Source organism: Cupressus sempervirens, chromosome 2 (assembly GCF_028749045.1).
Source record: "Cupressus sempervirens isolate cs-2001-9-10 chromosome 2, ASM2874904v1, whole genome shotgun sequence".
Classification (NCBI taxonomy): Eukaryota; Viridiplantae; Streptophyta; class Pinopsida; order Cupressales; family Cupressaceae; genus Cupressus; species Cupressus sempervirens.
Window position 1 is genome coordinate 780710218 of NC_143119.1, and position 13788 is coordinate 780724005.

Consider the following 13788-nt stretch of genomic DNA (forward strand, 5'->3'; position numbering starts at 1 on the left):
TAGAAATAGTTACTAGTTATCTCTTCGAGGACGCAAACCCTTGAAGAAGCTTTTGGAGGTTGGACACAAACCTAGCCTTCTTACAGGTTTTATCTACATTTGCCAATCTGAATTTTACTTCTGTTTATAAGATTGGATTATTTGAATTATTGCATGTTATTGTATTGTTGTTATATAATACAGTAACGTCTTTGGCGGATATTTGAGATAACTCCTGGTTTATATATGTACTTTCTGAATATTGGAGGAATAAAACAAGCTTTTCTGAGTTTCTTGTATATAAATCTGTTGGTTAGAAATCGATTAAAGTTCTAGAATTTGTATTGAATATTGGTTTTCTGTTCAGGTTTAAACTTGGACTTTTATATCATGTGTTTTTAGTAAAATATTTGGAAAGGGATATTACAGTGGTATCAAAGCCATGCATCCTGCCAGCCTGTGAAATTATATCAGCAATTAAATTACAAAATTAAGACACACAAGAAGTTTTTGCGAAATACGATTCTTTATTCTAGTTGCTTAAGGTGATTGGTTTATTTTCGAGGATGAAAAAACCTTGGAAATTTGTGCTAGAAGTTGGACGAAAACCCAACCTCTCATTGGAGTGAGATTAGTTTAGGTTTCCCCATAGAATGATAACGTAAAGAAGTTATTATTGAAGTTCGAAGTGTTTTCTAGTGGAGTAACAGGTCAAGCATTATTCTGGAAGTTGAATTTTGGAGGTAACATTACAGGGCCAAACTCCCATGATAAACTATGAGTGGCACTGTTTGGCATCGTTTCGGTTAGTTTGAAGCCATTTTCTGAGTGGCACATTGCTATATTTCTTACCATAAATCGCAAAGTGAACCGGAAATACCTGCAAAGTTGGGTGAAAGGCCAAAATAGCAAAGATTTCTCTTTCCTTGTATCACGCTTGCATATCGCATTGCTGGGACGACATAAGGGAACTTCGGGTGATATGGAGCCATCTGTATTAGCAAAGTGAACATGGCTAGGGCCCGTGACTTTCCTTGGGTGGCATACAGGTTGGAAGCAATTGAAAAGTTGCAGACGTGTTGGATATCGTGGGATTGTAGCCGCACTCACTCCTAGATGCTAGAAGTCATTAGATATCTTTGAAGGGCGGACAGATTGTGATTGATACAGTGCAGGCTGGTGCTGTATAGTTCTCATAGGGCAATGGATTACGACAGGGTCCATTAGTAAGGGTCAACACCATTTTAAAGGGTATAAGGCAGTCTCAGAGGACACGGGTTCTACCTACAACAGCAATCCTTAATCTCAGACACATCCAGGACAGGTTTCGGCAGAGTTATCTCCACACCCATGTCCAATAAGGAGCTCACATTGTGGAAGTTGGAGGACCTTGTTTGTAGAACCTTTTACGAGCTGTGGTTTGAAGAGTCTTTTGATACACAAAGTCAATATGTTGGGGATGGAAGTAGTATACCACTAGAAATAGCAGAGCGAACAAAACAGTTAGTTGATGTGCTTAGAAGTGTCGTCGGTAGAAACTGTGTCAGCCGACGGGGTGATTGTCGTCAGTGTTTCTGTATTCTGTAGCCGACAGGTAAATAGTTTGTAGCAGACATAATGTTTGTGGCCAACGGACTCCTTCGGGAAGGTTCAGCGGATAGTATTTATATCCCGTCTGGGATTATTGTAAATCATCTTTTATCATTCATCTTATCAAGCATAATGTAATGTTCTGGCATATGCGAATAATCTAAGGAATTCTGTTGTTCGTGTTCCATTGTCTATATGCGTTCATTGATTTTACCTGTACGGTAAACAAGGTTGCATAGTTATTAGGCATTGGTTACCATCATTAGATGCAGTTTGGCTTTAGACTTCTACCCTCAGACTGCAAAAAGTATTGGTACAAATGCAATTCAACAGGCCATTGTCTGAAGACGCTATGAACTAATGTGCCAATGTTATAACGGATTTTGTAGGCAGAAGAAACAAACAATGAAGAATCAAAAGTTCAGGCTCTCCCGTATGTATTGGCATTACATGCATTTTGTATGGTGGACCCAACATTATGTTCTCCTTCATCTGATCCTTCACGTTTTGTGATAACTCTTCAACCATATTTGAAGACCCAAGCTGATAATCGAGATGTTGCACAACTGCTTCAGAGTATTCTTTTTGTAGTTGAGACAGTCCTCCCTTTGCTTTAGAGACCCCCTCAAAATTTTGTTGAAGAATTGGAACGAGACTTGAAGCAAATTATAGTTTGCTATTCTTTCCTGACAGTCGTGCATGCTTGGTAAAGTTCTTATTGGTGGTGTGTCTAATTCATAAAATATGGGTTTGCCAATTTGTAATAAATGTTATCAGTTACTAGTACTGCATATAAGCAATTAGTTACACAATATCTGCAAATGGTTTGATACAATACCAGGCGTCTACATTTTGGTTTGTCATTTGTACACATGTTCATGTGGTATAATTATATTTGTTGTCTCCATTTGCGTTATATGGTGATTTTGTTGGGTGATTATGTTTGAGTTTTATAATGGGTTGTACACTCCAGGATTCTTAAAACAAATATAACAATTACAGTGGTTCATTCATTAAACAGCAGTATGCATGCCAACTGTTTGGTAAAATACCTTGGACAGAAAATACTAAGAAACTGTCCAGTTCATATGACTATTTCCTTCATCAGATTTTGCATTGGTCCTTACTATTATAACAGCAAATGGTAAAGGAATAGTACTTGGGTTCAATTGTATTCTCTAATTTACGTCTTAATGAGTGATTGTGGGATTACTCCTAGAGTCTTAGATCAAACAGAAATACCAGATCTTAATATCATGGTTAACCACCAATTGTTTGACGAAATATCCCAGTCACAGTTCAAAATACAGTAGTGAGAATTAATGTTCAATTGAACTCCTTTTGATGGATTTTGAAATATTAATGGTTAAATCAGCGAAGATTATTACAGTGGTGTGATTTCACAGTATACGCAGCAGGTAGAACTTATGAAACAGGATTGGGTCCATCTCAGGCACATGACAAGCTACATGGCAAAGGAAGTGGGAAGAGACTTCCAACTCGATATTAAAACTAAAGTAAGGAGACTGTACGGTGATTATAACAAATTCCCATCAAAGCTTCAAAAAGAATTTCCTTTCATTAATTATGTGGACTTTTAGCTAGAGCTACAAAACAAGATGGATATGATAAGAAACAAATACTATGAATTGGCTCGAGATCTCCTTGCAGAGGACAATTACAAAGATTTGCATGGGAAAGATATCAATCAACTTGATAGTAGTACTAATAATGGCACAAGTATACTAACAGGTAATTGGGAGATAGAAGTATCTTATGGAGTTGTTTACACTAGTCCTTCTGATGAGCAGGTTAATGGCCCATGTAGAAGAGTTGACCAAACCGCCAACGTTGGCAACATCCCATCTTATTTAAACATAGAAAACACCAGCATCTTATTTGGTGACATGGAAATTAACTTGGATGAATTTTATGGTGATACTAGGTTGGAGATTATGTCAAATTTTGAGAAGCAAATGGACCGCAATGTTGGCAGGATAGATAATCTAGCATACGTTGAGTTAGAGGACATATCTGAAAATTTTTTTCCCCTAGGTGATGAAAAATCAAAAAATTCTATGGAGAACAGCCCACTTGTGTTAGGAGATGATCAAAAACCATTATCACTCCTTGACTTATTGGATATGCTCTTGGTCAAAGAGGACAAGATTGTCCAAGTATTGACGAGGATGGATGATTCTTCCAATTTGATTGAGGATCTCATACGGAAGATTGTGATAGAAGAGAGGCATGGGAATGTATGTGGTGTCACAAGTCCTCTTTTACATACTATTTTTGAAACTTTGAAAATGATAAAGTATGAGGTCTTGTAACTATTAATGGATAGAGATCTAGCAATAAAATTTGGAAGGGACAAGGAGAGTGAGGTAAATGAGCTATGCCTTCAATTGAGCATAACACATTACACCATCCACCAAGCTGAAAATCAAACGAGTGGGGCAACCACTTATGAAGAAGACAACCGTGGTTCCAGAGCACAAGAAATCACACAATTCATTGAAGAAATTCATAAAGTGGGTAGATGTGAAGACAAACAATGTAATTCAATCACGTGTTTTCTGTTTGAGACTTTCCATGATGAGAAAAATTCTATGGACCAGCTGGAAATTCTGAATTTTATGATAGCAGCTGTACCTTTTCACATAAGCACATGGTTAGTGATACCACAAATGAGGATAATTCAGAGATTTCAATTAATGGTGAACCTTCCTTTTATGAAGACTTTGACATGAACAAGGATACTTATGGTGGAGTAGGAAGTTCAAATTTATCCTTGGCTTACTTTGAGGGGTTGTTCAACTTACTTAGAGATTTATCACCCAGCTCTTACGAGATGGCCATAGCCTACTTGTTGATTGGTGATTTTTCTTGTTGGTATATTCTAGCTATCAGTGATTTGCCTGTGTATGTTGGTAATATATTCGCTGATTCTATTTGGCCTTCAAAGGTCAATGAGTTATTTGCAGATGAGTGGGGAGAACACACATTACCCTACATTTCACATGAGGTGTCTATTTTTTTACTTATTCAGTGGGATATTGAAGACAGTGTTAGCACTCATGATGTTGGTGATTCACCAACCACTCTTTCCTTTACCCAGGATCATGTTGATTGGGTAATCAAGGATCCAGGTGTTAATAGTATCTTACATCTGGCAAATTATGTTGTGTTGTTACATAGTCGCATGATTATAATCTGTATGTTTTAGCCTTCTAACACATCAGAGTTCCAGAGATTAGGATTACTCTGTTTTCACCAGGGTGATATGAAGGTGGAGTTAGATTGGCTAGATCTGTCATTGTCATCGATACAGATATTACAGGAGTGGTACAGTGGTACAGTGGTACAGACTTTGCAGGAGCTGGTCAGGGGTATCTCAAATAGTGCACGAGTTCTCACTTGGGATCCATGTGGAGCATCCCTTTGTATTTCTTTTTATCGGGGAGCTTGTTGGAGAATTTGGTTGCTATCATCTTGGGGAGGATATTGGTATATTGTTGAGCTTCCATCTTCACTTAACAGTAGAGACTCGTAGAGTCACTCATGGAGTGAGGCATTCATGCTGACTGAGGGTATTGGCAAACAGGGCTACAGCACATGGCAATTGGTGTCCCTTTATGGTGAGACTTGGGATCCTAGCATTCAGTTATTTGGCACATCGATTCCTATTGTATTGTTTCACCATTCCATATTTGGGATGATGCGTGCCGGGTTACATTGACTAAGGAGTAGAATCTCATTCTCAAGACGAGTATGGGATCCCGGCATTTGGTTTCTGCAGGTATGAGCGGATTGCTTGAGGGCAAGCAATCTTTGAGAAGGGAGGCTTTGTAATGTCCCCTTTTCCTAGGACATTATAATTCTGTGTTGCCGGCTCACTTCCCCTAGGTTTCGGGGGCGAAAAGGTTCTTTACGGGGTTCAGTTTGAGGTTTGGCCTAGACATTTCTAGTTTCAAACCCATCAGAGCAATTTTGGCAGGTTGTCCAGATGCTTACTATTTTTAGTAAGTAAATAGAGCACAGTATTTTTAGTACTTCAATGTTGGTTTGGAAGCGTCTTGCCAAGAGCTTTCCAACAAGCTATTGCACATGCTTATCTGAGTTCATTTGGTCAGCTATTTTAATGCCTGATGATTATATGGTTTCCTGACTAAGTGACTATTAAAGTTCATTTAACTTGTCACTTTATTTTAAAAAGGTACTATGTTCACTTAAGTGAGTAAAGGACAAAAAAGGTGCTTTATCCCACATTGCTTAAAAGAGCGTGCATCACATTGGAAAAAATGATAAAGGTACAATAGGCTCCACATGGGAAGATATGAAGAATATAATCTTTAAAACAAATATTAATCTGGGAGCTGGAAATAGTTACTGGTTATCTCTTTGAGGACGCAAACCCTTGAAGAAGTTTTTGGAGGTTGGACACAAACCTAGCCTTCTTACAGATTTTATCTACATTTGCCAATCTGACTGTTACTTTTGTTTATAAGATTGGATTATTGCATGTTATTGTATTGCTGTTATATAATATAGTAACGTCTTTGGCGGATATCTGAGATAACTCCTAGTTTATATATGTACTTTCTGAATACTAGAGGAATAAAACAAGCTTTTTTGAGTTTCTTGTATGTGAATCTGCTAGTTAGAAATCGATTAAAGTTCTAGAATTTATATTGAATATTGGTTTTTAGTTTAGGTTTAGACCTGCACTTTTATATCACGAGTTTTTGGTAAAATATCCAAAAAGGGATATTACAAAAGAACAATTCACGAAGAAAATAGTAATCATAGATTACTGATGTAGACAAAACTTGATAGATGTGATACTTAGAGTGAAGATTAATCTTGGCTTATCCAATCACTAGGGTTATGAAATGCAAATGGGTCTAAAGCATTAGATTCACGTGTTGTGGATGCATGATAGCATCATTACTAGAAATAGTAATATAAGATGACCAAAAAGGATCAATTGATGAATTTTTAAATGATGCAAAGCTATTTCATGGTTTAAATGCAATAGGAGAGACTTCAAAATGATTACAATAAATCTAGTTTGAAACCTAGAATTTCCTATGCAACATCTCATATGCTTCATGAACCCACTAATAACTAAGCTTTGCCATTGAACATCAAGAGAAAAGAAAAGAATTATATTCATATGGAGAGAGATGAAGTGTAAGGGATATACAAGTCACATATTATTGGTGACGTGGTACGAAGTAATGTTCACAATTAATTATACAATTGCCCTCACAAGATTCTACATAAAAGTAGTATATGGTAAAGGATATAAACTAATATAGAAGGAATCAACATTAGTAAAATGCACAATAAGCATAAATTATATGAGCATTCGGTACCATACCAAGTTAAGGGCTTTGTTGGCATATCTATTATAAATGAGGAATAACTAGAATCGAACCCCACCTGAAGGGAGATTAAAGGAATGTCATGTAAGATATATCAATGGGCCCATGATTAAGGAATTTAATCGAAACTGAGAAAAGCATTAGAGCCCCAAATTTGGAGAGGGTGTATTTGATATTTGAGATAATGTGAGACATGAGTACAACTACTAACAACCTTATTCATACTATATAATCCTAAAAGATATGAAAGGGGCTTTGAAAGGCACACTTTAAAGGAGGGATAAAAGGACCAACTTATAAGTGTTTACCGCATAGGTTAATTAAAAAATGCACACAGATAATGAACACGAACTCAAACAGCAGAACTCTTCTTATTATTTGCATATGCCAAGATGTTACATTAGGTTCTGATATGATGATGATTACAATGATCCCGAAGGGAGATATAAATACTGTCCGAGGAACCTTCTCGAAGGTATCCATTGGCCACATACAACATGTCAACTACAATAATAGAACCTTCTGGATACATCTCGATACATGTCGGCCTGATGGCACACATCCCGATACATTGACAGAAACCTCCCGATACACCGTCGGGAACCTCTCGATACCCCGTCGGGGACATCTTGATACACCGTCAGGAACATCCTGATACACCGTTGGGAACCTCCCGATACCCCGTCGGGAACATCCCGTTACATTATTTCCTGACGACAATAAGGTATGGAACATATATCTTTAAATATGATTTTATATATTTACAAATGAATATAGATGTTTTAAATTGATCAATTATTATATATGAGAACTAATGTAGGTGTTCCTCATTTATAATTTAATGATTAATTTGATATATATCTATAAATACTATAACTCTCATATATAAATATATGAGATTTGTAAAGAATAATAAATATTAATGATTTATATTCTTTAGGAGAATATATATTTAAATTAGATATTTATCTATCTTATATCAAATTGATGCAAAATTATTAGTCTTGATTATTATAGTAGTTTCTCTTTTATTTTATTTTATTTTACTATGAAAGCTATGTGCCTTGATCTTTTCCACTAAGAATGTTATTACAAGAAGAGGGAGATTGAAATAAAGAGGGAGTATGACATTTCAAGCAACCTTGAAAAAGAGGGAGCAGATAGAGGATATGATTCAACCTTTGGTGATTCAGAGGGAGTAAACCATGTTGAGATGGATTCTCCAATGATCATTAAGTTGTACCAGTTAAGAGGATTGTGATTCATGAATATACCTTATGACTGTGATTTTAATGGGCTACCCCCTATGTACATCAAGAGGAGGTGACGAGTTCCAAATGATGTTACTTGTATTTTGCAAAAGTTATTGTAAGATGATGAGCTTACAATAGCTTGTCTCATAAGATTAAACAAATTGAGTATATGGTGAAGGTCTTGTATCTCAACATTCTGAAAGGCCATTACTCAAAGAGTATTTGGTGAGTATCATTGATATTCTTGGAGGCCAATACTCTTGATATCAGATGTGATTAAGTACTTGGTGGATATTGAATGCCAATATTCTGGGAGACCAAGACTAGTTATATCAAATGTGATATCAAACCTTATTTGAGTATTTGGTGAATAAGATGTGTTGATATTCTGGAAGACCAATACTCTAGAATCTAGATATCAAATGTGATATCAAAATGTTGAATATCCTCTAAGCAAATATATTCTTATATTGCATTGAGGTGATATATGATCATGTGTTTGTCCTCCCTAACTAAGAGGGGTGTTGATGTGTGGCAGCTTTAGTTGGTTAAATTTTGCGCTATATAGTTTGAGTAAGTGTTTTACTTAAATCATGTGAATATGTATTTTGTGAGACCTACAACTATGTGCTTAGATGTCATTAAATTGAATATCTTTGAGTTGTTTGTATAAATACATATTAGAGATATTGGTAAGTTTGTATTTTATGAGACTTATGACTAAGAGCTTAGACATTAATTGTAATGTCTTTTGAGTTATTTGTATAAATGCATACTAAGTGTTTTACCAACTAAGAGCTTAGATATCATTAAATTGAATATCTATGGGTTGAGTAAAATACTAATAGACCATTATGCTTGATTATCAAATTGTATTTATCCATCTTGACCAAGAGGGAGTGTCGAAGTTTTAGTCAATACAAATGTCTCTATTTAATATATATATGTGTATGTGTCTCTCTCTCTCTCTCTATATATATATATATCATGAGGTATAATTTAATGTGTTTATTATATGAGATAAATTAATATAATAATAATATATGTAACTATGGTTATATTTATTATAATTATATAATAATAATATTAGAAATATGTTATAATATTAATTTATTAATTAACAAATAGACATGTCCCTTAAAGGGACATGTCTATTCATGGCTTATACTTATTTATGAGAGTTGTATTTGGAACACACATACCACATATTATGGCAGTGTTAGTACATTTGCAGCGATACAGAATTTTAATGAGGAGGACAAAAGAGGTTGATCCTAGTGAGATTACCTAAAGTGTTTGTGAAATTCTCATATGTTGATAAGAAAAGCATGCTGGTTCTTAATTAAAAATATTGAATGGGTTTCAATGTTCCACAAACTGTTTGACAAAATTATTGTGAGTTAAAGTTGGAAGAGTAACATGTTTTTTAAAACATTTGTTAGGGCCATTATGATGCAACTGGTACCATCTAGCACAAACTATGGAAAAGACATCTCAAAATGTCACCCATTAGTTATTTTTCCCCTTTTAAGTGATGCTAGATTTGTTTTCTAAGATTAGCCAATGAATTATGAAATCATGCCGAAAAGATCAAGCAAGTAAATAAAAATTGTTTTAAAGTGGCTACACCATCAAAAAAGGTGATGGCAGAAGATTAGGTGAAGTTCATAGGAGGGAAACAAGTTCAAACTAGTTGCAGTGTTACACCTTCTAAGTTTACTATTGCTGAATGTCTCAAGACAAGTCAGTGCTAAGGAACACTGTGATAAACATGGTCTTTACATCAATGAAAACTCCTTGAAAGTTTTGTTTTTGTTCAAAAGAAACTATATTCTCTTAAGATGAATGATGGTGAATTTGTAATAGAGCATCTAAATGCTTTCAAGATTGTAGTAATTTAGTAAGCATTAATTGATGTTAGAAAGGATGAAGAAGATAAATGAATCAACTTTGTTTTTTCTTCTGCCAAATCTATTTTACAATTTTGTTATGGCCAATAGAAGTATATTAGAGCTTGAGAAAGTTTTAAATAAAAGGTGGAAATCTGAGGAGGATCTAATGATGGATACTTTGTTTATAAATTATGAGATATCAGTCACAAAATACAAATTTAAAACGATTTAAGTTGATAAAGACAAGGTACTTTGACAGTGCCACTTCATGAAGTATAGATCTCTAATGAAATTTGGGATATATGCTTAACATTTTCAAGTGTGAACTCATCACAATATATAGTTGGTCTTATTTAGGTGGTATATTTTATATTACTTACGCCATATAACAGTAGGAGATGTATTCTTAGAAGAAAATTCACCATTTAAGATCATATGATGTGGAAAAGTGAAGGCTGTAACTTCTTGGCCTCCTTTGCTAAGAAACCTATCACGAAAAATACAAAGACATTTTAGCAAAATAAGTTTTTGGAAGAAATAAAGTCAGCATTAATGCATCCATGTGGCTTTGTTGTTTTATATCTATTATATTTTCATAATCATGATTAGTCATCTTATAATAATCATGATGATTTTGTGTGACTTATTGATGCAGTTATTCCATCCTGCTGAACTGGAACAGCTAATTTGTGGCAGCCCTGTACTTGATTTTGAAGCACTGTGTGTTTCTTCAAACCTGTGCACTATTATTATTTATCTGCTAATATATTCTTGATGGTTGCATTTTAGGTTAGGTTGATATTGTTTTCAGCTACCTGTGTGAAATTTGACTTACTGTATTATCTTTATTAACCATGCATTAATAATTTATACAGAGAAAAATACACGATATATGAGGATGGTTATAGAAAGGATAGTCGCATTGTCCATGAGTTTTGGGAGGTATGCTAGACATTTATTTCGTTATCAACATGTGCTGCATCTTTTGCTTCAATTTTAAATAGCATCTCTATTGTAAAAAGATGTAGCATGCTGCCCTGTTTGATACCCAATTATTTTCCACTTCTTTCATCCACTCAGATAGGAAGGTATTTTGTCAAGTTGGCAACCTTGCTGGTTTGCATTTTTTCCTGTTATTCTTTCAATAAAGAATGCCAGAGTAAATATTCTTTCAATAATCACAGGAATACAAAGACCCGATCTAGTTTGTTGATAACACCAAATTTTTCTATTAAAAAACTTAGAGATTATAAAATATATTGAAAATCAAGATGTGCTGTTCAAAAATAAACATAATATGCACCTTTAGTAGGTTCTTCCACTATAAAATCCAGCTCCCAGAAAGAAAACCCAATCTCCAATGTATGAACAGCAGAACTGAACTATGAGATTGCAGCAGTTCAACAAACACTAAAATAGTATGTTCAGCTTAAGGACAAATACCTAGAATTTAATCAGTGGCAACTGGACAAAGAAAATCATGATCCAAGTTTTCTGAAAACTCCACATCCAAGGAAAAAGTCTACAAAGATTGAAGCTAGAAACCCCAGTGACTAGGGCACAATATGGAACCCCAGTGACTAGGGCACAATATGGCCATACCATACCACACCATTAATCCATAATTAAATATATACTTCAATGATCAATCTCCAATTCAACCAGCATAAATAAATCATTGAAAACTTAAAAACATCAGAAAACTCCAAATACTCTAGGCAAGGCATCCAACACCAAGAGTTTGCAATCTAACCAAAATAGTTGCAAATTTGTCTCTAAAGAGACTTAAAAATTTGTTGAATTCAATTATTTGATACACTATGAAGTACTTGTAAGATATCTACAACAAATACCATTCTCAGTAGATCTTTCACTATGGCAACTACTCTTTTCCAAGAGGATTTTTATCCTTAGAGAGGCTGAGATTAAAAATTTGTTGAATCCAATTATTATTGCACTATGAAGTACTTGTAAGATATCTACAACAAATACCACTCCCAGTAGATCTTTCACTATGGCAATTACTCTTTTTCAAGAGGATTTTCATCCTTAGAGAGGCTGAGATGGACCAAGTCCAAATTTCTAGAACCACACAAGGTTTCCCATAGATAGGATAAAATTATTAATATCCAACAAATTACCACAAAGGTGGTTAAAGGGACTGCAGTTTGCAAAACAGGGGGCCATAAAACAGTGGGAACACCCTGAAACAGCCCCGAAAGATGCAAGCAAGAAACAAAAACAATAGAGGAACAAAAACAACAACTAAAGGAGAGGAAACCAACAAGGAAACCCCAAAAACCTTAGAGAACATCTTGAACATCCCAGTCACTCGAATCAACTATGAGGAACTCTCATACATAAATAGGGGTTTTGGATCAGTTCCTAACAATTCGAGGGGAGGATTGATCTTGTAAGGAGGCCCTCCAAGGCCTCACTAGTCTGGATCGACAAGAAGAGGAGTTGAGTTGGCACTTGGTTCCATGTGTGGGAAAAAGCACGGAGAAGGAAGTGATGAAATGACAGGATTGTTGACTCATGTTGTGCTAGAGGGAATGGTCGTAGAGTCTAACTACCTCTTGCAAGTAGAGGGCAAGGCACCTCTAATTGACAAACCTGGAAAAGGTGGAGAGAGATTGGGCCGCTAAGATCGCCTTCGGATTGAGATTGCCTCCAGATAGAGATCCCCTTCGAGATGAGATTCCCTTCGGGTCGAGATCATTTTCAGGCTGAGTTTGCCTACGGGATATTACAGTGGTATTAGAGCAATTGCCTTCGGGTCGAGATCTATTGTCGGTAAATTCTATATTGTAGCCGATGGGTAGAATTGTATCCGAACGGGCGCATGACGGTCGAGTCACCCCTTTGGGAAAGTATATGTACACTGTCCGGAAGGGACTTTTGATCATCCTTGTAATCATCAAAATCATTGTAATCATCATAATAATATTGTAAGTATTGGAGTGCATATTGTGTATATGAATAAAGTATTTGTTTTGTGTTATATCTTATTGTACTACATGCGATAAGTATCCTTTTACCCTGTACAGTAAACATTTGGCATCATTGCCATTCAAACCTAGAATGAAGGAAGTGTTATGAAGATTAATGCCAAATCTGCTTAACAAGTATAAGAATAAGATAAAAGATAAGGATGAAATACGCATAGCACACAAAGTTTTAATTTTAGCACAATAGGCGGAGCGCAAACAAAAGCTTCAGTAGATTACCGACGAACACTGAGGGGGTGAAGGAGTATAGACAGAGGGAGTGCGTTCACCTAGTAGACCGAGGAGTACTGAGGAATTGCTAGAAGAGACTCGACAGCGATTGAATTTGGTGGAAGAGACAAGGCACGAGTTCCTTAACTTGTATATGCCGAGGGTAGAGAATCTGAACAAAAGGGAAGCAACTTGCACGGTTTGAAGTGCCAAAGGAGCATGAGCATGGAGTGAACTCTTTGTTCCCGATACACCTAATGAACGGATACAGGCAGAGAATCGAACAACTTCACTTGAGGAAGATCTTTTCTCACTAGGTAATGCAGTTGTTGGAAGTAGGGCGGTTGTCCGAAGCAACATGGTTGTGTAGAACAACGTGGGTCCTCAGAGCTATGCGGGTACTTAGAACAACACGGGTGCACAACACGCACCACCACTTTAGAAGAAAGTAATAATGGCAGGA

General features: G+C 35.8%; 1 protein-coding gene across 7 annotated transcripts in view; it reads left to right on the forward strand.

Annotated features, from left to right (window-relative positions):
- LOC149575791 (uncharacterized) overlaps positions 1-13788 on the forward strand; it is a 315107-nt gene that overhangs the window by 249563 nt on the left and 51756 nt on the right. For 4 of the 7 annotated variants that reach the window (XR_016360237.1, XM_089815588.1, XM_089815589.1 and 1 more), the window contains exons 16-17: positions 10760-10824; positions 10980-11046. The exons of the other annotated variants lie outside the window; for them this stretch is intronic. Coding sequence is in view for 3 of the 4 variants with exons in the window: in XM_089815588.1 (XP_089671714.1) it covers positions 10760-10824; positions 10980-11046 (132 nt within the window). In the remaining variant the exon portion in view is untranslated. The remainder of the gene's footprint in view (positions 1-10759; positions 10825-10979; positions 11047-13788) is intronic. 7 annotated transcript variants of the gene reach the window in all.